Source organism: Tenebrio molitor, chromosome 3, assembly GCF_963966145.1.
Source record: "Tenebrio molitor chromosome 3, icTenMoli1.1, whole genome shotgun sequence".
Taxonomy (NCBI): Eukaryota; Metazoa; Arthropoda; class Insecta; order Coleoptera; family Tenebrionidae; genus Tenebrio; species Tenebrio molitor.
In genome coordinates, this window is record NC_091048.1 from 26468616 (window position 1) to 26493950 (window position 25335).

The window sequence follows — 25335 nt, forward strand, 5'->3', positions numbered from 1 at the left end:
GACCAAAATTTATTGCTCGCGACTGTACATACAATTTTTTTCGGCAATAATTAGGTAGATGGGTTCCAAAATTTCTCTAGAGTAAAGAGATTCTTTGGAGAGCGTGCATTTCTCGAAATTTTAACTGGACCAAGAGCAAATCAAAACTAATTTGCTAAATATTTACCAATAATAAATATTTAAAAATAAGACTGTTTATCGATGCGTCGATATCCTCTTATACTTCAAATGATATTGTAAACGTGATAAATCATTCCTCGAAGCTTATGAAGGGCTTTTACTACAGACAATTATTTTTTACGAGACCGAAAGGAAAAGAGAAGTTTGCACAATGCCAGGCCATTTAGGTATCTGCCGGTAAATAAAAAAATTGTGGAAGTGAAAGTAAATCACATTGCGCTTCACTTTCGTCTACATTTTCAAAAATTAAAAATATCGTTTTTGCTGAATCCTAACCACTAGCTAATGCGTAGCTTACAACGTTAATTTCGGTGGTTTTAATTGTTAGTTGGCTCAATATTTGCCAAGCAAATAATCTAAATTTCATAAGTGAAATTGGAATGTTATTTATGCAAAACAGGCAATTACGCAGTGTCTTTCAACACTTCTTAATGTACACCTGGTTTCTTAAAATATTTAATTAAATATTAATTTCATGATATCTTGAAGTATGTACCTAGGTACCTCTTTATGTTCGCAGAAAGTTTCTGTATAAAACGCCTAAATAATAAATGTATGCTTTTGCCATATTTACTGCTTGAAAACTTGAATTTAAAAAAATTGTCTTAAAATACCTATGGACAAGCTGTAGCTATATTTAGAATTAATTAACCCAAATTTTTAGTTCTTATGAAGCAGTATTAAATTTTTAATCACCTCTCGTACCTAATTTTGTTTCTATATCTCCTCTAAAGTTGTCGCGTTTTGTGACATACATAAATCCGATTTTTTTTTATTGATCAAGAAAACGTAAGGACAGTCTTGAAAAAGAAGAAAATATTCATTCCGATTTCGTCAGTCGCAGCCTCTTGAAACCCCACACAAAATCGTTTTTAACGCTGTGAAAGCGCCAGTTACGTCTATTTAAGTATTTAAAACGGTTCGTAATCAATCCGATAGCTCTGCGTATTGATTTTGCCGTAAAACGCTAAACACCTCCAATCAAAAGCTCAACGAGGAATAATTCATGTTCGAAAAGCAGTTTTAATGAATTAGATCCCGGTGAGAACACCACGATTAATTATTAATCAATCCTCGAAACTGCAACGGACCAAATTGTCCAATGTCAAAACGCATCCGACGTGAAGCATGTCAGAGCGTCTTCACAGATGAGACCTGACATCACGAATGGCTTGCATCGCCAAGGATATCCCTCCCTCCCATCAAACAGGGGCGGAGTCCTTAGAATGCCATGTTTTATTGGCCCAGAGGCGGGGTAATCGTATCAACATTTTTTTGGGGTAATCTGGGTAATCCCCTACGACCGGAGCGGGCGGGCAATCTGACACTCCAAACGGAAATTTCCATCAAACCCAAAAAAATCGCGTTTTTCACAACTCCATGCGGTGCTTATGCAACCCACACCTAACGGAAAAGGAACAAATGGAAACAAATAGTGAACAAACAAATTAAATATTGTTTATTGGTTCAACGTTAAGTGACACTTTCTGCTGTACTTTCTATTCTTTGTCTATCATCAAAGACAAACCATTTCTTCTTGTTTATTAAAAAGAAGATCATCAAGAGGGGCAAGTGGATCAACGAGTAGCGGAACAACTTCCGCGACGTTTGACTGGACGAATCTTTGTAGAAATTGTACGCTGCAAAGCGAAATTAAGTAAATGTCAATCACGACGTAACGGTCATACCTAAATAAATAAAATACAAGTTAAGTGGTGAGGCTTCTAAAACGAACCACCAGTTAGTGACGTCTAGATAGGGGGCTGCTATCGTCATAGCTTCGATGGCGACGGTGTGCCGCAAGGCGACCCTCCTGCACAGCCCCGGATCCGTGACCGCCATCATCCTGTACCCGGCTCTGGAGTAGTCCGGGCGCAGATTCCACGACAGAGCGTTGAAGTGGGGAAACTGCCAACTGTACAAGAGAGCGGCCATGAGCCAAGCCCCCTGACCCAGAGAGCCCGCGCAAGCGGCCCATCCCATCAGAGGCGGAATCGCCCCGACTGCAACAAACACATCAATCACGATTTTTCGGTATCGTGGAGATCGTACCGACGGAACCGACCCACGTGTTCAAAATGCTCATACGCTTCATGGGGGTGTAGATCGAGGTGTAGAGAATAAAATTAGCTAGACCCAGAGCAGCAGTCAGACTGTTGACCCCATAGTTTAATATACAGACGCCGCTAAGACTGGTGGCGGTGGCGAACAACATGGCGTGCAGAGGCCTGGAACGTCTCGAATAGAGTGTTGCAGCGACTCGACTAGAGCTTACGTCAGCCGTCCGCACACTAATACTCGGTGCTTGGTGCGCGACATCTGAGCGTCGAACGGGACCTCGTGGAATTGATTGACGGCGTTGGCGGCCGCCGAGAGGAGACCGGTCCCGGCGACGCACAGGGCGAAGGTGTCCCACACGAACGGAGCGGGCGCCACGGCGTATCCCGCCATCGAGGTGACCACGACGAGAGCTGCGAAAAATCAATAACTGCGGGAGTTACTCGCGGGTACTTACTGGTCAAGCGGATTTTCGACAGCTTGAGGTAGTGCTGCACGATGTTTGTACGATCGGTGGATGGTGTGGGGCGCCAGGCTGGCGCCACCGCCGGTTTGTCCGGAAACACTTTGGTAGCATCTTCAGTCAGGTGGATTGTGGTGCTTTTGCGGTGCGACTTGTTCACGTAGCTGGCCGCGGACGGCGTGAAATACACATGTTTCTGGAACCAGGCGGTTATTCGGGTCGGGGGCGGCGACAGGCTTACCTTAAGTAGCAAGTTGGGGTTGTAAGAGTTACCTAACACTTTGCGACATAATTTGATCTGCAAGTGCAATAGATTTGACATGATATCACCTAAATCGCATCCAGCATGTTCGTTTGGGTTTACGAAGCTGGTTAGGTAACTTGTTTGGTTGAAATCGGTGGTGATGTTTTGAGGTTAGGAATTTGACAGCGCGAGCGACCGAGCTCACGTGAGCCGCGTTTTGGCGATGTACCAACGCGACCAAGGTTGTTGAGTGATACCAGTTTACGTAATGATACACTTTATTAGTATTGTTCTGTTACAAACATATCGTTTGATAAGTAAACTGCGATGTACGCCTCGTATCAGCAAAATTGAGCTCGCTGAAAAAGTAAAATAATTAAAAAACACTTCAAACAATATCACCCTTTCTGAATGAGTATAGAACGGTAAAATCTAATATAAATTTCTTTAAATCTATAAACTTGCGTAGGTATGAAGATAAATATATATGTATATATTTATAAAAGATTAATATGAATAACATATTCCACTTAACTATAATTAAGCTACCATCTTATACACAACATTGTTTAACTATACAATAACCAACCTTGCATCTCATAGTAACGCACAAATTATAGCAGTTTGTGCCTAAAGGACATACTTTTTTAATATAACGTTACATTTATGTATAAAAAAGTCTATATTGGTGTAAATTTATATTATAATGAACACATGTTTCTCTTGCACCTCGTTAATAAAGGGGTTTCGTTTAGACAAATGATAAAAGCTCCAGAACACAATTCCTAGTGTAAAGATTGCGTTTCGCTAGCGGGTAAATGAATACTTTCGAGTGCAAGGTGAGTTACCTACACTTAAAAAGAACACCCCGTAAATACGTGATAGAAAAAAATAAAAGCACCTCGTCGTAAGAGTTTAGGATATTTTATTCTTTGTTCAAAAAAATTAACTAAGTAATTTAATCCCCACCACTACCTATGCGTTTAAATATCAGCAAGAATAAAAATGATACAAAGCTTATGAGAAGATTGATGTGGAAACGAAATGAGGTAATAGCGCGCCTGTAACGGCCAGAGTTGGAGAGCACGACGGTCAACCACACCATGAAAACACAAAACATAGCCGAATTGCGGCTTACATCTTTAAACCTATTCTTACAACGACAACGCGGTTCGACTATACAAGATTCACGTGCACCGCACTCCCACCACATGATTTGACAACGATTCGGGCGGGACGACGTCGATATCACGCCGTGTTCGTGGAAAAAAAAGAAGACGAAAAGTAGCGTGTCGTAGCCCGGGCAAGGTAAATATGGTAACAACAAAAATTGACCTATCTAAAAATTCTCTAGGGTGAAAGTAAAATTAAGTCGCCCGTCTGTCTGCGGGGCGTCATCACTGAACGAACCGTTCGCTTAATTAAACTAGTTTCGTGGTAACCATAACAAATGAGAGAAATAAATATGACCAACAAAATTGAACTAAACATTGTTTTAAGGAGCCGCAAAATTAAGAATGCCACACTATACAGGAGGTAGATCGCTGCTGACATCCATCATCGAGAGCCTTCTGTCGATGAAGATCAGGTCGTCGTTATTCGCGTTGCGTATCGGCTGCGTGTGGTCGGGTAGGAAACTGGGGGCGGCCCTGGGGGGCCCCGCCATCGGGTAGTTGTCCAGCCGCACGGTCCGACTGTCCAGGTTGACCGCGTGCGACGGACCGCCACCCATCACTAGACCGTGGTTGTCCAGCTGGTTGAACGTCTCGAAGTGGTTGATGACCCGGGCCGGTGCTGCGATCACGTGGTTGTTGACGTTCATGGGGATGCCCCTCGAGGGCCCCATCAGGTGGTTGTCGATGGGGTTGTACGGTTCGAAGTGGTTGATGACGCGAGGCGCGGGTACGTGATTATTTAAATAACTATGGTCTACTAATCTAGAGTTGTACGGCTGGAATTGGCGCGACGGTCCCGCCACCGGGTGGTTGTTGACGTAGTTGTGGTCGACGATGTGCGGGGGGGCGACGTCGTCGGCGGGGTCGTGCCGCCCGTACGTGCACCGGTTCTGGCGGCGCGGTCTGCTCTTCACGCTGTTCCTGTACACGGCTTCCAGCACCGAAGGCGCCACATATGTGAAGCCCTGAAACGACCCAATCAAAAACAGCCCCTACATCGATCGGCTCTACCTTGAAGACTTCGTTGGCGCTCTCGCTCAAGGTGGAGTCGTCGGGCGAATCCACCGGCGTTTGTTTCGTGAACTTGTTGTCGAAGTTGGACGTGTCGTCCTCCTTCTTCTTCAGCATGCTCTCGGGCATCGGCGGCGTGATCCTCTTGTTCAACACGTCCTCCCAGTTGACGTTCTTGAAGAAGGAGTGGTTCTTGATGGCGGTTGCCCCGTCCACGGTTCCCAACCTGGCCGAGACTTGCCTCTTCAACAGCTTCCTGATCAAGTCCTTGGAGTCTTGGGTCAGATACGGCGGCAGGAACAGTTTGCCCCTCAGGATTTTCTCTATTGTCTTCTTGCGGTTGTCACCTTGGAAGGGCGGCTGGAATTTCGAGTGCGGATTAACGGTTATCTAAATGCCACCAAGCAACAAGGTCGCGATAAATCATTAAAGATGATAACGTCCTATTAATAAAAACAAACAAATGTTTCGTTACGATTCCGAATCGAAAAGATCCAGAAAAATCTAACGGACGGAATGATTTGTTGCGACCGCGTCGGACGATTTTTCTGGACCTGTTGGTAACTTGTTCTACCACCTGTTAAGTCCTACTCTTCACCAGAAAATAACGAAAATTTTACGAACCTGCCAGGCGTCGTTTTGCGCGTTACGGTAATGTCTCGGTATTTTTTTTCTCTTTTCCCTAACGATATACGGTGGCTATAACACAGATAATTCGATAATTTAGAAAAAAGGTGCCTAAAAAAGAGGAGTTAAAGTTTTCTGTTAAGCCTACACCTCGACCAGTCAAACAACGTACAGTGCGCTAATCTAGTATGAAAATAAATTCTTAAATTGTAACAAAAAAATAAATAAAATGTCCAATTATAAATAGACCAGACAAGCAATTTTTTTAATTTTGATATATTTTTTCAAAGCAAAGAACAACTCAATAAAAACGAGAAATATCCGTTTTGCATCTCGAGAAAATTACATATTATGTAATTGGTAATTTTGCAAATGGGCGTTTTTAATCGAAATTTTAAAGTCAAGAGATGTAAATTTTCCCTTTGAACTTTTTCCAACGTTCGTGGTTTTATTTCCGGTCTGGAATATACCAAATGAGGCAGGATGCGGTATTCTTAGCTGTTTAAATATAGTTTCTCCACACAAAAGGAATAAAGACGAGCCGACTCAACGACAACATCTCTATATTCTCGTAAGAATTTAATAGTAGTTTATTTAATGAGTTCGTGCGTAAATTGGGCTTTTTTTTCACAAGTGGGCCATTTTAAAAGGCGAGTGAAACGAGCGTTTTAAAGGCCCACGAGTGCCAAAAACGTTTTTTTTTGTTCGACGAGCCCCTTGAAGGTTCCAAATCGCTTAAAATCTTTAAAATAAGCTTGACGTTTCGTTTTGACAAGTTGTGACATTTATCAAAATCCGTTCACACAGGAGAAAATTCTCAAATTCTGACAGTGTCGAACAAAAAGAGATTTCTGACATCGAAAAACTTATTTTTTTACTCCTGAAAATAAATTAAAAAACTTGTCTGGTAAGTTTCCGAAAATCTTTCATGTTCAATTTAAGACATTCCTTCATACAAAATTTCCACACTACACTTATCTTCATTTTTCTTCCGTGTAACTGAAAAATAAAATTTTCGTTTAATTTGCTTTCTCGAAAAAAAAGAGAAAACAATCAAATTTAATTCCATTCTAACTAAAATTTTGCAATATTCTTGTCCTCTCCTCTCGCTAATTTAAAACATACGCAATTATTTATTTTATATATCTCTTATCAATGATTTCTGTAATCGATTGATTACATTTTAAACTTGTCCGACATCAGGTTTTTTTATTTCTGTTTACTCCATGATGTCATCTCCGTTTATTACACAACAGTGCTACCAACCGATTAATAAGCTGTCAAACATTACAATGCTACTCAAGTCATATCTACTTGGACGTTATCTCTTGAAACATATTTTTTATCACAATTCATTTGCGGTTGATACATTCTATTTCTATTTGCTTTACCTCGATACGTCGTCACTCTTTCCAATTATTATTAATTACATCTTTTTGCAATAAACCGTAACATTTTTTGTATCAGTCGCACTTTCGTCAGTCGTATTTCACGTTTTTAACCTGCACAAAAAAATCATACTTTCCAGCCGTATTTTTCCGTTTTATTTTAACTACATTTATGCAACCAGCTCGTGCTGAAATGTCCAAATGGGTACTTAAAATGCCAACAATTTACGTCACATTACCATAAAACGCGCAAATTTTTGTGCGACCCGATTTCGAAATCTTCATAAATTGATTCAAGATTATTCAAAACGCAACTTCTTGATCGGACTCTTTTTCGAACCAGAATCTCGTGTTTTGCGATCACTCCTGATTAGCCAGTGTCTCAATTCGACAAAAGTCAAGGCCACTTCCGGACTTATCGCACAAGACAAAAAACGACATTTTTAGACTCGAAATGACTTAATTCTTTTTACTTTGATGTGCCTCGCCCTTCGTTACAAATTCTTGTTCAAACGTTATCGTAATGATTTTGACGCGTTCGTTCGGAATGTGCAGATCCGTGTTTCCGGCCGGAAGTTGCGTCGAACATCGCCGTAAATGTTTGCTCAAGTTTTCTTCCTCGAACGGACCGATGAGGGGTCGAATGACGTCAAAGACGAGTTTCAATTGAACGATCTGCCCACGCCAGTGCACTTGCAGTTGCGTCACTTGCGGGCGCAAACAATCAATCAGATCGTACCGTAAATAAAAAAAACATGTTAAGCGTTCGCCGCCTCGACGATTCAAACGACGCATTTTACGACTGATTGTGATTTTTGTCCGGTGAAATTCGCGTGAAATTTAAAGGGGAAGAGATACTCACGGCCCCCGTTAGCATGTCGTAAACCAGCGCCCCGAAGGACCACCAGTCCACCTCTTTGCCGTGTCCGCTCCTGGTGAGGATCTCGGGAGCCCTGAAGAGTTCGTGTGAAGGCTCTAGTCGAGTCTTTGTTTTTTTATACTCACATGTACTCGATTGTTCCACAGAACGTGTGCGTGAGAACGCCGTCCCTGATATGTTCTTTGCACAGACCGAAGTCGGTCAGTTTGACGTGGCCCTTGGAGTCCAGCAAGACGTTTTCAGGTTTCAGGTCTCTGTACACGATCCCGAGAAAGTGCAAATGTTCGATGGCGAGCAAAATCTCGGATAGATAAAAACTGAAAAAAAGAACCGTCATGCGGGGGAGACAAGTTCGGGTGGTTTATTACATCGCTGTTTCTTCCAAGAGGAGGCCCTCTTTTTCGAGCATGGTGAAGAGTTCGCCCCCTTGTAAAAATTCTAATATTAAATACAATTTCCCGTTAGTCTGATAGGCGTAGATTAATTCGACTATAAAAGGATGCTGGAAATGAAAATCGTCGTTATTTGGTCACAGGAGGAGGGTCAGAGACAACCTTAACAGCTTCTAAAATATTACGTTCAGCCTTAGTGTGTGCAGTGTCTTTCTGATTCCTAACGATGGAAGCCTTGTGTAGAATTTTCATGGCGTAAATGCAATCTTTGTCGCTGCCGGTTTCTTTGATCACTTGAAAGACCTTGCCGTAGCCCCCTTTGCCCAAGACGCTGAGTATGCGGAAATCTTCGTTGCCGATTTTTTTCCCGGGATTGACGCTTTTCTCGTCGACCTGCACCCTCTCGGTGTCGGCCGTGCTAAACACGATCACAACTCATGTTAATCATGTCCTATCTAAGCGATTTTCGAATCGGACTCGTCTGAACGTGTGCAAAGAAGAGTCCCGGGCTTATCGCTTGTAACGTGTCTAATCTCAACCAAAACAATAACATTTAAAGGGACTGAACACGTTTCACGTGAAGGATTTTTGGGAACTTATCAGATACTTACTCTGCCATATCAGACACATCTGGTTGCTCATCATATTGATCCTGCAAAGATTTCGCAACGATAAGTCGATAATAAAGACAAATACTGTTGTTTGAATTATTTGAAAAATGCGAATCGTTTCGACTTTTGCCAAACGGTCAGATCGGGTAGGGGGTTCGGGGAGTGGCCCATCTCGGCGAATTAATTTGCGTAAAAGAAGTGAAATTTGCTGTTGCACAAGGTTCGTGCGTTTGATGCAAATGCCATAAGGTGTGACATTGAAATCGGAACGAGTTTAAGCTGCGAGATAAGATTACAGACGGAAGAATTTGGCAACGGTGGGTGAGACCGTGTCTTTGGGGGATCGCTCTGGGCGAATCAACCTGCGAAAAATCACCTCGGTCAGCTCTATGGCATCATCTTCGTCGTCCGAATTCTCGGGCTGGCCATCGTGCAATTCAATATCGAATATTCCTGCCATGGTTCGTTGTTAGAATGCACTGAACATAACAGATGCCGCGTGGGAACACCGTAAATCGCCCCAATTTCGAACAATCGCTTGGATACGACGAGACGGACACTAGCAGTCTTAGAACGACAACACCATCACATAGCACTCATAATATTGGGTTATGTCGGACGGACGCACGCTTGCCAACGTGAGAAAGGATTTTGCGAGGTCGTGATTGGTCAAGTGCGGGGGCGCCAGCTTTGAATCTCTTCGCAAATTCTACGTCAACGGATTGTTCCACTCGTGGAACCGTTACCTGTTCACTTTCCTAATTGTTACTTATCTTGATGCGTCCGTCCGCGAAAAATTCGAAAGTGATCTCGTTACCCAATTTCAACAGCGTATTTTTCCCGACCCTTCAAACCGTCTTCGACAAAATATCTCGATTAAATCGGAAACCTGTTGTGAATTACGCCACGCCAGAGGCAGTTTAGCAATTTCCAGACAAAATATTTACTCAGCCTTGGAACTACCATATACCTAGATTAAATTCAATTTAATCGCTTGATGGGTGCAATTTATTTGCAGCCCTTGCCAATATCGAAACGCAATAAACCACAGACATATTTTTGTTAACACCCGATGTGGTTAATCAATTGGCATTGAAAATGTACAATTTATTGTAAATATCATTTATTAGTATTAACACGTCAAAATCAGAAGATTTACAACTGCGTAAAATGACAGACGTCATTCTGGGGTTCACTCCACTTGAATTCCAGTCCGTTTACTTAATCTTCATACGAGGGTAGGCAACCAAATATACACAGGTGTGGCTGTCGTTGCCAACCTAACACAAATAAACTCGAAATTCAATTATTGTTGGGATTGTTGAGGGACGTGCTGTTGAATAGTCTATCTTTGATCATTTGGGCCATCAATCCGTGGATGATCTCGATCGTGGTCTTGCAGCTGTCTTTGGTCGCTTTCAGCAACTTATCTTCAGTTCTCTTCTCATGAGGGTCAGTCCCTCCAACTATGAAACCTCCGCGCCCGATTGCAGCCTCTGATTGCTCTAATTTTTCAGACAAATCAAAGATTTGTCCAGTGGTGTAGTCAGCATTTGTGAGCAAACTAGAAGAACTCAGAGTGTTCACCCAGTACTTGTTCCACAAGGAGTCAAGCAATCTCCTGTCCAGGGAAGACTTAAAATAAGAAACTTCCAATGAGTAGTACTGCTTGCAGTGAACCCCAAAGTCTTCAATTTTGTTGAGTGGAATAGTCTGGTACTCAGATGGTTCCTCATTTGCAGGCTTGTATCCTTTAGGGTAAGTCCTGAATGCACCTAAGCACACTTTTCCTGCAGAGATTGTGCGGACTGGGTCTATCACAATGGCTACAAAGGGCTCTTGGAAGTTTTGGTTCAGCATTTGAGTGCCTACATCAATTCCTGACAGCCAACACCCATAGCCTGGATGGCTGTGGTACCATCCAATTGCATTCTCTTGTCTTCCTACCAACTTTGCAGCTTCAATGTATGAGCTCATGTACTCATAGGCCTGTGCTTGAGCGTTAACGCGCGTTTCTGTCCCTTCAACTGGCAGGGCGAAAGAATCCATCACAAACATGGTGTTACCATCAACTTTGCCCAAAATCAGACCCATGACTTCGAGAGTGCCCCCTGACCGGGCGTGCATCACCATTTTTAGGAGAGCGAGAGCTGAGATTCTGATGTCTTTGAAAAAGTGGGGACTGGAAATTGAAGGATTAGTCAAAAGTGAGGTTATGTTGCGGAATCGCGTACTCTTTGTCCCACGGCTTGGCCGCCAGGATGTCTTGTTGCTGCTTCTTGTCGTATCTGTAGATGTCGTCGACCGAGTTGACCATTTCCACCTTGTTGGCCATCTCCCAGGTCTTCAGGGCGATTTGTTTCTGGGTCTCCGAAGAAGTACCCGGTTTTGACATTTTCGAGACGAGTCTTAGTCGAAATAAAATTCTTCGGCGGCGGCGATGTTTTTTTAAGTGGAGAAGGCACAACTCACCTGTTTTATTAACAATTATCAAAAAATATCGAACCTTTGGGATAGTTAAATTGCAGAAATCTTAAATTTGACAGGCAGCACAGCATAGGGGGCGCTGCAAGACAAAAAAAAAAGAAATAAAAAAATGTTTTTTTTTTTAATCTTCAGCGAATGATTTTTGCATTTATTGCAAGAAAAGAGACATTCTCGGGAATAAATTTCAAGCTTGATCTGAATTTGATCATGAAATAATCAATCTGGATTTTTGAATAACAATGCCGACAGCAATTTACAGCCCTACACCTGAAAAGTTCATCCAAATATATTACGCATCGTACAAACCAACTTCAAAATAAGATTAATTGTTAACTCTTCGTTTTCTATTTCTTTTTTTTTTTAATTCTGTCCGGCGGATAGAACAGGTGTTCCTCGTTAGTTTGAAGAGGAGCCTGCAGATGTCACGACGGTGGTTCAAATTTTCGTTGTTTTTTGAACGTCAAAGAACAATTCGTTTTGTGTTTTTTGGCGTAACCGAACCAAAGAACAAGTTCTGTAAAAGCTGCAGGTACTAATTTACGCTCGAGGGCGCCGCCCGATCTTCAAACATTACAAATATGGTTAACAAGCCCAACCACACCCTGACAGTTTTATTAGGGTGGTTTTTCAGCAGTTGGCAATTCTAAAGCGTCTTAAATCAAACAGACCAATCAGGAGGCCGTATTTCGTCTGAAATGGGGGGGCAAACGCCATTTTGATTCGAGATTATGCGCGTTTTAGTTAAAGAAAACTTTGTAACAAGTAGTGTGGTAACGTTGTGTGTAAAGATTTGTGCTCGTTTAAATAGGAATATAGAGGGATAAGGTGAGTTTTTGTCGAACTGGTCAATTAAACAATTCTCTTTAAGGTCCGGAGCACGGTTTGCGGTATCGGTGCCGGCTCTGGAGGTCGTAGTTTTCGCAAACGTGCACGTTAAAGTTGGAAGGATGCGTGCCGGTTCTGTTGGACGTCGCCGTTCATTTAAAACTGTGTTGATGTTTTTCGGTCGGGCGTCGCAACGACCCTCGCGAGCTCAACTTTTTCGCCGGAAAGGGCCGCTCTGGGGCCATCGTCGTCGCTCTCGGGTGTCGCCGCTGCACTCTAATTAGTATTCTTTGTTGCGGGCGGTCTCTTTGTTTTAGGTCGCGCTCGGGCGGCCAGCGGAAGAAACGGGGTAGTTTGTGGATTTTGGCCTGTCCACTCGGGGTATGAGCGACCCCCCAGCGACGAACAGCTGGACGGGGTGTTGGTTCGGCTCCCGCATGTCTGCGGGCGCACCAAATACCCCCAAATTTCGAACACCATCCCCCGGGGCTCAACTCCTGTCCAATTGGAACGCTCTGTTGTGATAAGTCGCGTCGATGCGATAACAACGACCATCTTTCCGTTTTAATCGGCCCTCGTGATTATCGAGGAATTTGTTATTCATTCGAATATTTTTAAACGCAACTTGTTTATTATCTGCTCGCTGTGGAATACGCGCGTGCTGTTGTAAAAAATTCAAATCAAGGCCGCATACTTGCGTTTGTATTGAAACATGATGAATTCCTTTCCTGCGTTCAACGTTCTCTAAATATAGCCCGCACATCGAGATCTACCCCCGATTCTACGACCAAGAACTGCAGTTAGAACCGGGAACAGCTGGATTCGAATCGATTATCATTAGCGGATTAATTGGTGATCGTCGATTGGGTATTCGGGTACCACCTGCTGCGGATTTAAAAATAACCGCAAGAATTTCATGTGCTGTCGAAACAATGGATTCGCGAACTAAAACTTTGCTTATTTATAGATACAAGTTTTGATACTTTGTAGACCGTCCAAAGTTGGGCTAGTTGGGTTCAACGGTACGAGCAAGGCTTAGGTGTTGTCCGTTCGGCGAGTACTGCCTGCAGTCGGTCAGTAGGGGTGCCACACGCCAGACCATTACATCACTCTTCCGTTCCAGCCGCAATTTATTCGAAAATTTGCGGTCGACAGAGTTTTCACACGTTTATCGTGGTCACTCGACTCTAGAATGCACTCGTACCCTTCAGGTACTCTCGAGCGCTCGCGAATCATTTTTACGTTTTTACTTTCGTCGTGTTCACTTTCGTTCTCCGCGGTGGAACTCGTTCCGTTACCGATCTGCGGTCTTTCATTAAGTGTGGAAATGCTGGCATTAAATGGTTTCATCACCTGTGCACCGCGTTCAACCTCATTCATTAATCTCACTTTGTTCTGTTTTTAGCGAGGAAATGTCTGTCTTTCGCGCCGGAATTGCCTCAATCTGTTCAAACGGGTACCGGGTTTGGTTTTTCAATTTTATTTGCGAATCTGTGCAGTCGCTGGGTCATTGATTTGTTGTGTTATTACGTGGGGTATTATATGGTCGGATCAAACTGCACATGCAAGGCGGATCGTTAAATTGTGGCGCAGCAGGTGTAGAGAATGCAATTTGTAAAGAGGCAACAAGAAAACAATGAGTCGAGACATTGTTAAATTACGAATGCAAAGTTGCGCCACTGTGATCTGTTAAATCGTGACGGTTTGTACTTTTCGTTGATTTTTTGTCGGGAAGGTCATTCGGATTTTATTGCTGTTGGAAACCACAAAGTTGCCGAGTTACGTTGGATGTGGTGCGGTTACGTAGCGAGCACAAAAACTTCTTCTTCAAGCTAATGTGTCAGTTGCACACAACAGAAATACTTCTTGTTTTTTTTTTACACTGATCGAGAAGGTTTCATTTAATGGCGATTTACAAATTTCTACTGGTACTGAAGAAAACTTATAGAATTGGAAAGTAGTACTTTGGGCGTTGGAATGACTGCTCAAAAGGAACAACGTGTCGAATGGTGCAAAGAAACTCAAAAAAACTGCAAAGAAGCAGTTCAAAACAGTCGGCAAGATTCTAACGGGTGACGGAACTGTAATGGATCTGCAGACCCTAATCTAGTCAAAGTTGAGCCATCTAGAAATGTGAGAAGAAAGATATGTATTTCTTCTTAAAAAAAAAATAATTTGAATTTAAGACGTTTTATCGAAAGATCATCCATCAAAGCCATTTGTGAGCCATTTAGAAATAAATAAAAAATAATAAAGACACTGAAACTGTGTTAACTATTTTATTTTTAATCGTTTGAATATACAGGGTGTCTCAAAATTCGCGAATTCCGAATTCAGAGCGTTGTAGGGGATCACTTCAGTAGTCCAAATATGGAAATAAAAAAAAATCGGAACTCCCCCCACAAAGACACCCTGTATAAAGTGACCTCCGAAAATTTACATAGTGTAAGGTGACTAGTTGCACTATGCAACAGAAGTTTCGTTAGTGTGAATTTTATCCGCTATCGACCTTTTTTAGTAACTTTTTAGTAATATCTGTTCACGTTGGATTGAACATTAGTGGTGCAAATCGCACACATTTGGCATTAACTTTCATGAGTTGTCATAGTAACAGGTCAGTCATTTGCACCACAGCTGTTCTTCCCAACGTGAACAGGTATTATGTAATTATTTATTTGAGGTTAGGTACAGCAACCTTAAATTTGAATTGCAGCAATGCTACCAATAGTGATTCGTCAAAATTACCAAACACAAAGACAAATTTTTTATCCGTGGTTTTTTGCAACTTGAATCTAAAATCGCGTCAAAAATAAATTACTCCCTAGGATTTAGGGATATTCGCTACTAGGTTGCCATAAATTTGGTTAATTTGGAGGCTATGTGGTTTCTGGTGACAAAAAAAGATATCGTAACCATATCAAAAATGTAAGGCAGAGAATTGCAAATGGCTAATTTCTCGCTAAGCGATAGATGTTTTTTTGTTTCACAATACATTTTGGCATATTTAGTAATAATAAAATAATAATATTTTAGTAATAAACAACATGAAAAACGTTATTTCCCTAAAAGTTCGAATTCTAGGGAGTAATTTATTTTTGAGACGATTATACTACATATACATATTTTGAAAATTCAGTAACAATTTTCTTTCGATTTATCATTATCCGTATTGACTCTTAAAACCTTGAAAAGGAGAATGGGTAAAACTACATTTTTATTTTGTCTTAGCCTATTGTATGGGAAAGAAGATGAAGGAGTGTTATTTCAAGATATGTATTGTCGTGTAATACCACATATTTTAAAACAAGTTAGTAGAGTTAATTAATTAATGTTGGTTTGATTATCATTATTGTATTCTAAATAAATTACGATAACAAAATACATGTTGTGATTGTGTACAATGTGGTAGTCGCAGAGTCGGTAACATTTTACCCTACGTCATTTCGTCATATGTATTTTCTATATTTTTGCGTATCACTTGAGTTGATATCTGCTGAGTGGAGAGTTTGGCTCTGGAGTGCGAGTTGTTTTTGGGAAAGACAGTATTTTCGTCATTCAAAATTTTTATCGCCTCTTGCGCCATGAATAACGGCGATAATGAAACAGTACCAGTTTAGAAACGGTACCAACTTAAAAATAATACTGTCGAATAGGTACATAAATATGTGCTAAACGTTGAACATTTTGAGAAACAGAAATAAAAGTGAATACTAATCAGATTGCAGAAACTTTCTGTGGGTTACACACAACTTCTGCGACAAGCGTAGGTGTAGCGTCTTGATATTCCAATAAATGTCGATCAAAGCTATAACTTCAGCCAACGAGAGAGTCGTCATTAAACCTTAACGTTGAGAAACAGGTAAAATATGTAGTTGAACTGCGACCCAGCTCGTTTCCTTGGCAATATTTTGCGTCTAATGGCAAGGACCTCAAAGCAATATTGAAAGATCCAGTCTTGATTTTTGCTTATTTGTGAAAAGGAAGATGGGAAAGTACTGTTCCAAAACGTGGCTATAGTTTAAACATCAGTCGATGTCTGTCAATGCAATATCAATGTAAAGGTGTGGTATATGTACTACATGCGCCTTGAAACTGTTAATGTACTTAATACTATGTTTTTTAGAACTGATCAGTTTTTTCTGTGTATCTAGTTTCAGTATAATTGCTTGGGAAGCTTAGAAGCTTAGTGGTTATTGTTTTTTTTTTTGAAAATTCATTAGATGACAAAGCTTTTGCTGGAAACTGAAATTCCAAGTGACCGAAAATTTGTCCATGTAATAAACACTTTACCACATCGGCAGACATTTTTGTTGATTATCGAATAGCAAGCTCGCGGCAACAGCTTGAAAGCTCTCCCTAAACGCATTTGCAAAACCGCCTTTGTAATAGGCAAGAGAATCCAGTTTTCCAAAAAGCTCCGCAACCTTGTAGAGTAGATCCTTTCGATTGGCCCCGCCGTGGAATGCGCCTAACGATATCCAAACGAATTTATGCACTGAAATGCTCATCATATGACTCCGGTCTGATGGTGACGTGTCCAAAAAACACCGTCACATGCACAACACATGTGGTGTTGGGACGAGAGTCAACAAAGATCGCAGAGTCGTCGACCACTCCATCCGATCTTCGAGGCCGACCGAATTTCGAAGCTCGAAGGTAGATGAGCCCCACACTTAAATCCTCATTCATCATGTCGCGTGACAGAATGCGTGCGGCTCAACCTTCGCCGGTCCACCAGACGCATCATCGTGTGGAAGCGATCCGACCCAGGTCTCGGTGTCACCGATCGAAGCGGAAGCGACAAATCCCGGGACAATTTCCTGTCCAACTTTTTCGATTAGACGCGACGTTTAAACAATCTCCAAGCGCCTTGTCATAAAAAGGTAGTCGAGTGAAAACTCCATCCCGTTCAATTAAAATCTCCTCGATTATTCACGGCTCGATCCTCGTCGAGTCCGCGATTTAACCGCGAAGGTGCAAAGGGCCACTTAACGAGCCGGAGGATCGTAAAACAGGTGAGTATGGGAATCGCGTGCCAGATGAAAGGAGTATTTCGTCGAATAATTTGATGGCGTGGTGGGACGCGGCTCTCTGATAAACCCGGGGCACATTTCTAACCTTTCCAGACACTCCGTCCTTTGATCATCTCCATTTACAAACAGGACGGAGCGAACGCGCCTAAAATAACCCGGACCCTCGTTCCTCCTAATTACTACATTTGTCACAATTTTATCTCCGACCCGAATTCTGGAATTGAAAGTCTTGCGCGAACAGTGGAGGGTATTTAGCGTGAAGTTGTGCGAGTCGCACAGGATGAAACTGTGTTCCATTTATCACCCGACAACGAATCTATTCAGCGTTATCGTCGTGTTTTGCTGGTTTGTCCCTGGTAAAAAAGCGTCGAGTGGCCTCCCGCTGGATGCTTCTCGATTACAAATTATTCGAAAAATGTTGCCTCGGAATATTGATGACGAGCGCACTTCCTCTCCTTATCCGAGAGAATTGACTACTTATCATGACATTGGAACGACATGTAGCCAGTTAACCATTTCCGGGACAATGGGAGACGCCCACGTACCAGCGTACAGCTTTTAAAAAGCTCGTTTGAGAATGTTCCTCCGACACCACCGCGACTTAAATCCACATTGGCAACTGTCGAATAGATTTCGTCCGTCTCCTTTTGTTGTAATTCAATTCCGACTGTTAATGTCATGCTCGAGTAAATGTCAAGAGAGATCTATTATCGTGCATGAGACTTTTACTCTCGGGAGTCGTTGCAAATGAGTTTGTTGTCGCGCAGAAGAACGCTTATTGATATTGTATTGGAACAAAACCGGTCTAATAAAGGGTCATTCGGGTTTTTATTGGCGCGACAGATAACGAGCATGTGTTGTTATAAAAAATGCAACAGGTCAAGCGTATCAAGCAGCGCGACGTGAAGCAATTCCGTATCAATAAAGGGATACAAAACACTGTTATCAATGAGCATTCTTCGCGACTGGAAGCACATAATGTGCGAGTGTTACGCTGCTGATGGTCCATTTCGGAGGGATGGAGAGAGTAAATTACAGCGAGTCCCGACAGGAAATACCACAACACTTGAAGCGATTAGTAACGAAGGGCGAGGCTCTCTCAGGTGATTGATACCGCACGCGAGGTACACCCAAATTTTTTCGGTCATCATAACTCATCGTATTTTCGTGTTGTGCAACGAGTAAATAGATTGTGAGGATGACACGTGTGGAAAACTTCCCGATAGAAATTTTCCGAAGCGGTTACATCAGATTTTCTCGATGGAATCGCATTTTACGAACTCCTCGAAGTGCTCGCGCTCTTCAAAGTTGATTTGTGACACTCGATGCCGGTTTTACTCAAACTTTCCGATCACTCGAATTTTTCAATTTGATGATGAAGGGATCGGCATTCCGGAAAGAATCGAGCCGAGTCGACGTGAAGTTTTGGGAGACAAGTTGTTAGTTGTAATTATCGGTTAATTGGTGCTCAATATTTGCTAGTTTTTATGATTTGTGTAGGATTCCATAAAGCTTGTTTATAACAAACTGTTTTACGGTGTTTTTAAAATCGCGGAAAATGTTGACTAAAGTCGTAAGGTGGATCAATAAAGGACCGAATCTTTCAATATTGAATTTAAGGTCCTTGCCGTTCGACGCAAAATATTGCCAAGGAAACGAGCCGGGTCGCGGTTCAATTTATTGTTTTACCTGTTTCTCAAGTCGGAGGGTCTTTCGTTGGCTGAATTTATTGCTTTAATCGGCATTTATTAAAGACACTATACGCACGCTTGTCGTAGAAGTATGGTAGAAGCACCGAAAATTTCTGAAATCTGCCGAAACAAAATATGATTATTGGTGCATTTTTATTACGTACAACTGTACTCAATTTTCCTAGAAGTAGGTAGTAGATAAGAGTAAGACATTTTTTTTTAACTAGAACAATAGAGGAAAAGCACAAGTGACGGTTATTTTTCTCTTGCAACAAAGGGAAATTAAGACGTCCAGCACAAAACGCTTAATTTTATTACAACAACCCAGCAAAAATACAAGAAGGGGTTACAGTCTTAACAATTTTGGTCCTTCAAGCCGGATTCTATTACAATTAAAATCGATGCAATTTGAGAAACTGTTCAATTTATCTTCTATTTTACTTCACATTGTATGAACTGAATAGATGATATGGATTCTGTGGTCTTGATTTACTTAGAACTGAATAATGATAATTAAGTCAACATTAACTAAATAATTATTGATTAGTGCTGATAACTAATTTTAAAATATCTGCAATTACATGACAAACAGTACTTTTTCATCTTCCTTGTCATACGCAAATAAGCTAATGAAACAAGTTAAAAAGCGAATTTTTATTCATTCTCATTTGGAGCTTTTTAAGAGTCGATATGGACAAGGATAGGTCTAAAGCAATAAAACAAAAGTACCTAATTAAAAACAAAAATAGAGAACTGTCACACATTTTAAAACTTGGAATATAGCTTACCCATGTGAACAGCTTTTTATTTAAAGTCTTTCTAATGGCTCAACAAAAAAAAAACAGCTGACCAGGTGATCTGTTCTTAAATTGGAAGGTTTTTTATTTCACTTTACCTTAACCTTCATTGGAAGAATATTGAAGCTGAAAGAGAGTGTAGTGAGCTGAACATATTCGTGAGTAACCTTCACAAATTACTAACCAAGAAATGAAAGTTCCATCGTAATTGACATCTCTAATTTTTGAATCGTTTTTTACTTGATAACGGACCCAGCAATTAATAGACTTTGTACAAATCGTTAAAAAAATCGACACTTTCGGTGTTAATTCAGGTTCAAGGTTTTTAAAATTTTCAACGACTCGATCAGGACTTCGAAGTTCTTAAAATTAAAGTAAAGTCCAATTAAAAATCAAAAAAACACCAACGTCGTATTTTTCTCGATAATTGCTATCGGCAACGCTGTCTAGGGTAAAATTTGGTGACTTTTAATTTTGAGGTTAAATGTTTATCAAGTGTCTTGTTTTTCTGGGCATGTTTAAGTAAAAATAATAAGAATCAATAAATAAATGAAACGTGCTGCTAATAAAACAATATGAACGAAATTCAAATCAATTGAATTATATTTTCAGTCAAATAAATGTCATAATTTATAGTTACCAACATAGTATGAAAAAATATCTATCTAGGGTTTTTTAAATTTTACCAACTTAAAGCAACAGGTGGTGGTTTTTTGATTTTTGAATGGACTTTATATGCATTTTGGATTTTGAATAATATTTAGAATTTGCTCAAGTTTGACCCGACTCGTTAGCATCTTGTATACTATTTTGAAGCCCTTTCTTTGTATATTTTTTTGGTAATTGTTCACTTTAGTTACTTCTGGAATTTTCGCGTTTTTTCTGGCTAGACAGTCTCAGGGCGTTCTCCTAGATCGTTTCCCACCATTCAAACCTTGTGCAAATGCCTTTTTTTCTCTCTTGTTGTTTTTCAAGGTTGCGCCAATGTCTTAGTATAACTAAAGGGCAAGGAAAATTCATTTCCACAAGGTTTGAGTTGTGGAAAACGATGTAGAAGGACGCCCTGAGGCTGTCTAGTCAGAAAAAACGGGAAAATTCCAGAAGTAGCTAAAGTGAACAATGACCTTTTTTTACATTTCTTTGTACACATGTTGCTTTTGAGCATTTTTAACTCTTGGAGCATTTGTGGACAAAAACTTCTCTTGACACCTAAACAATCGTAGATGTTGTTAACAGGAATCATTCCAATGCCCAAGGTACTACTTACAACACAAAAGTAGCTCAGTTGTCATTTATCATTCTTCAAACAGCGGCCGTGTTTTCTTCAGTAACAGAAGAAATTGGTCTTCTCTCACATAAATTGTCATCAAGTGAAATCTTCTCGGTCTTCTTAAATTCTTCGTACTAGTTAACTAGTTGGAAGTCGTTCCGTCAGAAAGTACTTCTGCACCAAAAACAAAACGGAATCTTTCAATGCATAAAATTGTAATATGTACATACATGAATACCATAAAACTCTTTTTGTTGAGAATGCATTGCCCCATTTAGTTAAAAAATGTTTAGACATGACAGTTAGTCACCAAATTGTAACTGTCAACGGGCATTTGTTTCCACAAGCTTAGCTACGCGGATGCAATTGACGTGTTGAAAATTATTGGTGCGTTTGGGATTTGGTTCCACTGTAAACACTCCTCGGGAATGTGAGCCTCACTATCGAAAATATTTGAAGAACTCGACGGCCACTATCAATCATTAAAACAGTTGCTCACTGTTTATTCATGGAACTAACAGCAAAGCAAATTAGTAAGTTCGAACAAAAGGTGTTAGCACTTTTATTCGAACACAAATCTCATTGTTCGGACGAAGAGAAAAAGCTCGATCAGCTCGGCGTGCAGCTGTTCGAGGAGGTCGTTCGTGATCTGTGGGACCTGACTGGCGATTTTTTTCAAATCGGACAGAAAAACTCGCTTTGGGATCATGATGGTCGCGGAGCTCGTCATTGTGGAGTAATTGCCGTGGCAGTGTCATTTAATACCCGAGCCCATTAAACGGGTTCTTTGTTTACAAGCAATAAATTGATGGTTCAGAGGTGTCTTTCTGTTTTTTGACGAGCTGTTAAATTAATGCGAGAGAACACTACCGTTGGTTGGTAACCTGGATGAATCACTCCTCGGTGATTATTCCGTTTTGGCCCACTTTTTACAGTCGTAAAAATGGTTGAAAGTCTTCGGATGGAGTCTGAGCTTCTGGGAACTCGACAAGAAGAGCGTCGAGTATTGCCACTTATCTAGATGATGTTGATGGATTAACCTGTCCCGGGAGAAGCGAGTTATCGGTGTCAAAAACATTCCAATTAAGATTTTATTAATCGAGACCATATTGATCGATTCTAGAGGTGGGCAAGATTAAAATCCCACTGCCTGCAATTGTTATCTCGCTCATAATAAACTGTCGTGTATGTTTTAATGCGCAGTTTTTGAACACGGCGAAAATAACACCGGACCAGGTGTGCATCATTGTCGAATTCCTAATCTTCGTACCTAATCCGATTGCAGAACTTTCTGTCGACTGAAATATCAACGTGCATTGTCTTGGTCGTCAATAGAATTCCTAATTGAATCGATTTGATCCGGTTTTGAAACGCTGTTGAAACAATTTTTGCAACACAAGATTTTGTTACGTTCGATGTAGAGAATGTACTCGTACATTTTTATCGATACGATTCTGGTATCTAACCGAAATCTGGAGAGTTTGTTGACTTTCAATGTTTATTTATGCAGGAACTGTAGATGCATCTTGTCACGTTCGTGACTTTTATACGCGACGATATAGACCAACTTTACCAAAATATCAGTTATTTACAGAAGGAACAACGAAAGCAAATAAGATATCAGTTTGATAAGATTTAGTGTCGTCAATAGCGTTTCTCAGGCTTCGGGAATGACTGGAGGACGAGTCATAGGTATGAATCGTTGTTGATTATTTAGCCTGTCGTCATGCACACCTATAATAAATCCCTATCACCATAAATAATTCGATTACACCGTATTCATAACAATTCGATTGCGTCTGGCCGCACCATCTGAGACAATACAACCTCTTTGCAAATGCAAAATTATTACCGCGATCGAAAAACGTCCACCATTCGCATTCTTTGGTCCGAAAACGGGCAACAATTTATGCGTTGGCATTCGGTTAAAATTTCCAACTGATAGTCCATATCGTTCCGGTACTTCCGCCGAGTACCCTCGGTCCCCATTTTTTGATTGGAAGGTTAGCATCCGTGTCAGTGGAATGTCGTGAATGTGGGTTAGATAAATCGTCCATGGGACGTCTGTCAACGACGAAACTGGGAGTAGTACTATGATCGCGGAATTTGCAGCGGACCCCACCGAACCACCGTTGAGTCAACGCTACGAGTTCCAAGGAATCGCAATCAGCATAATTTCATTGGGTTTAGTCAGGTCGTGGACAGATTTATCATTGTTTCCCCAAAGTTCTGGTAGCCTTGGCCGGTACTCGCGTACTCGTATTGACACAGTTCGTTCCCCCTTCGGTTACCAAGTTGGAGCGAGTCCGCTGCAGTCATTTGTAAACCACCGGTGCAGTTAATTGTGGTTCTGTGCAAGCCGGTACTCGACTACGCTATCGGATGGTGGTACTTTTTGCCCGATCGTGCACGGTGGCCAACGAAAGTGCGACACTCCATCTGGTGCAGCGGCTGCGGGGTTAATTGAGTCATCGGATACGGTGCTGTGGTACCGGAGTACCGCGCGAGGTAAATCGCGACGGCAGCTGTCAGATCCGTTGACAGTTCGAGAACTCTGTCACGTTGTCACATATCTACCTATTTTTACACGTAATTTTTTGGGATTTAGTATTTTGCACAGTCGTGAGTACCGATTTGAATCGAGCGATTTCCGCGAAGAGATTATCTATCAGTGATTCAGGCGCAAGTGAATCACGAAAGACGCGGATCGCAGCAGTACCGAGCAGAGTGGTTGTTTGACCAAGTGCGATATCGCAAGTCAAATATTTTTGTGGTGCGTTTGTGCTGCGATCCCCGTTTTTCGGAGATGCGTCCTTATCGGTGGGCAAACATCATCGACACTTGTTTGTTGCAGATAAAACAGATACAACATGGGTGCTAGGCAGTCCAAGAGGTCGGTGGACATCACCACCACACCGAAGAAGGGCGACGACGTGGTGGTCGAGGGCGAAGGCAAGGTCGAGAAGATCGCGGAGATCGACGCCAAAGTCACCACGAACGGTGCCATACACACGGAAATCGAATACGCCGTAAGATTTTCTTGTTTTTGTCACGCCTCCCGCCGTATCAGATAACAGGTGCGGCCTTGGCCCCAGGACCGTACCGGCGACGATGAGGGCGTCGTCGTCGGGTTGTGGCAGGACAGTAATTTAAGAGAGGGTCCAGAAGCGGCGGCATGCAATTCATGTGGGAAATTAAACTTAATTACGGAACGACTGTTGGAACGTTTAAAATTCTCCAGACAGACGCGCCCGTTAATTATTATTAATATTATCGTTGCGGTTGTCAATTGAGGGACGGTCGTCGCGTTTCCACTCTTGTTGTTTGTACAAACAAGAATTCGAGATGCGCCACTGCTCCGGTGTCATCCAGATGCTTATCGAGCTCGCGTATCTGGTTTCTTTTCTGTTTGGACGGATGAGATGTCTCGAGAGCGATTAACAAGCCGAACGTCTTCATTGGGATCAATAAGTCAAATATTCGAGTGGAATTACGCGAATAAATTGCGTTTATGTTCGGGAGGAACGCAGAAGCGGTGCCGGAATGATAAGAGGCGCCACGTTTCACGCCAACAATTTTATTTATAGAGATTTTTATCGTAAATAGAGACGTAAAAAAATTATGACGGTTTCCGCTCCACCGGAACCACACCCAGAGTTATTATGTTCGCTTCCACTTTGCACAGTTTTTCCGTGTTGTTATTACGATCGACTTACGATTGACTGTTCTGTCAGTTTTTTTTTTGAACGGATGCAGATGCAACGTGCAAATTCTATTTCATGACGTTTTTCGTAAATATGAAACGTCAAAAAATGGCATCAAGAAATAAAAGAAGCGTCTTTTATTATTCAAAATTTTGCAACTTTGGAGTGTGCGTTTCTGCAATACAAAAATAGTCTTGTCTAGAGTAGGATATTTTACCTTTATTTCATTTTACTTTGTTGAAAATTTAACGCTGGTTGTCTTGATCACAGCTGAAATAACAGCGGATCAGGTGTGCAACCTTGTCGAACTCCCGATTCCATTAGTCGGAATCTTAAAAATTCATCGGGAGTTGTTTACGAAAGTCGTCTAAATAATCTAAGAAATAATCAATGTCCTCAAATGCTCTCCCGGTTTATAATTTTTCGGAGCTGAAATACCTACCGTGTGAGTGAAGTTTTACCGCCCGAGCGAAAACACACACTTCTAATCAATTTAAAA

The 25335-nt window shown here is 41.5% G+C and overlaps 4 protein-coding genes and 1 long non-coding RNA gene across 8 annotated transcripts in view; 1 reads left to right on the top strand and 4 right to left on the bottom strand.

Moving 5' to 3' along the window:
• Positions 1 to 1616: 1616 nt before the first annotated feature.
• Cox10 (Cytochrome c oxidase assembly factor 10) lies at positions 1617 to 3714 on the bottom strand. The gene is made up of 6 exons (XM_069041133.1): positions 2943 to 3714; positions 2696 to 2897; positions 2456 to 2651; positions 2233 to 2408; positions 1869 to 2183; positions 1617 to 1820 (listed from the first exon to the last, which is right to left on the bottom strand). The coding sequence occupies exons 1-6, from the start codon at positions 3021 to 3023 to the stop codon at positions 1654 to 1656; spliced, it is 1137 nt and encodes a 378-aa protein (XP_068897234.1). The 5' UTR covers positions 3024 to 3714; the 3' UTR covers positions 1617 to 1653.
• A 139-nt stretch (positions 3715 to 3853) lies between these two features.
• Positions 3854 to 9672, bottom strand: LOC138125680 (ribosomal protein S6 kinase beta-2-like). Its single transcript, XM_069041122.1, has 8 exons — positions 9406 to 9672; positions 9030 to 9070; positions 8581 to 8836; positions 8395 to 8528; positions 8152 to 8343; positions 8009 to 8099; positions 5132 to 5491; positions 3854 to 5085 (listed from the first exon to the last, which is right to left on the bottom strand). Exons 1-8 carry the CDS (start codon positions 9487 to 9489, stop codon positions 4471 to 4473), a joined length of 1773 nt encoding a protein of 590 aa, XP_068897223.1. The 5' UTR covers positions 9490 to 9672; the 3' UTR covers positions 3854 to 4470.
• Positions 9673 to 10135: 463 nt separating this feature from the next.
• Positions 10136 to 11605, bottom strand: CSN5 (COP9 signalosome subunit 5). The gene is made up of 2 exons (XM_069041134.1): positions 11264 to 11605; positions 10136 to 11211 (listed from the first exon to the last, which is right to left on the bottom strand). The coding sequence occupies exons 1-2, from the start codon at positions 11422 to 11424 to the stop codon at positions 10332 to 10334; spliced, it is 1041 nt and encodes a 346-aa protein (XP_068897235.1). The 5' UTR covers positions 11425 to 11605; the 3' UTR covers positions 10136 to 10331.
• Positions 11606 to 12197: 592 nt separating this feature from the next.
• Positions 12198 to 25335, top strand: part of LOC138125681 (A-kinase anchor protein 200-like) — a 36330-nt gene continuing 23192 nt past the window's right edge. Inside the window, exons 1-2 of one of the 4 annotated variants that reach the window (XM_069041123.1) lie at positions 12198 to 12341; positions 23987 to 24161. In XM_069041123.1, the coding sequence (XP_068897224.1) occupies positions 24003 to 24161 (159 nt within the window). In that variant the 5' untranslated portion in view covers positions 12198 to 12341; positions 23987 to 24002. The other 3 variants (XM_069041125.1, XM_069041124.1, XM_069041126.1) reach the window with 3 other exon arrangements.
• LOC138125689 (uncharacterized) lies at positions 19701 to 21339 on the bottom strand. The gene is made up of 2 exons (XR_011157507.1): positions 21130 to 21339; positions 19701 to 21071 (listed from the first exon to the last, which is right to left on the bottom strand). It is a non-coding gene; the product is annotated as an uncharacterized lncRNA (long non-coding RNA).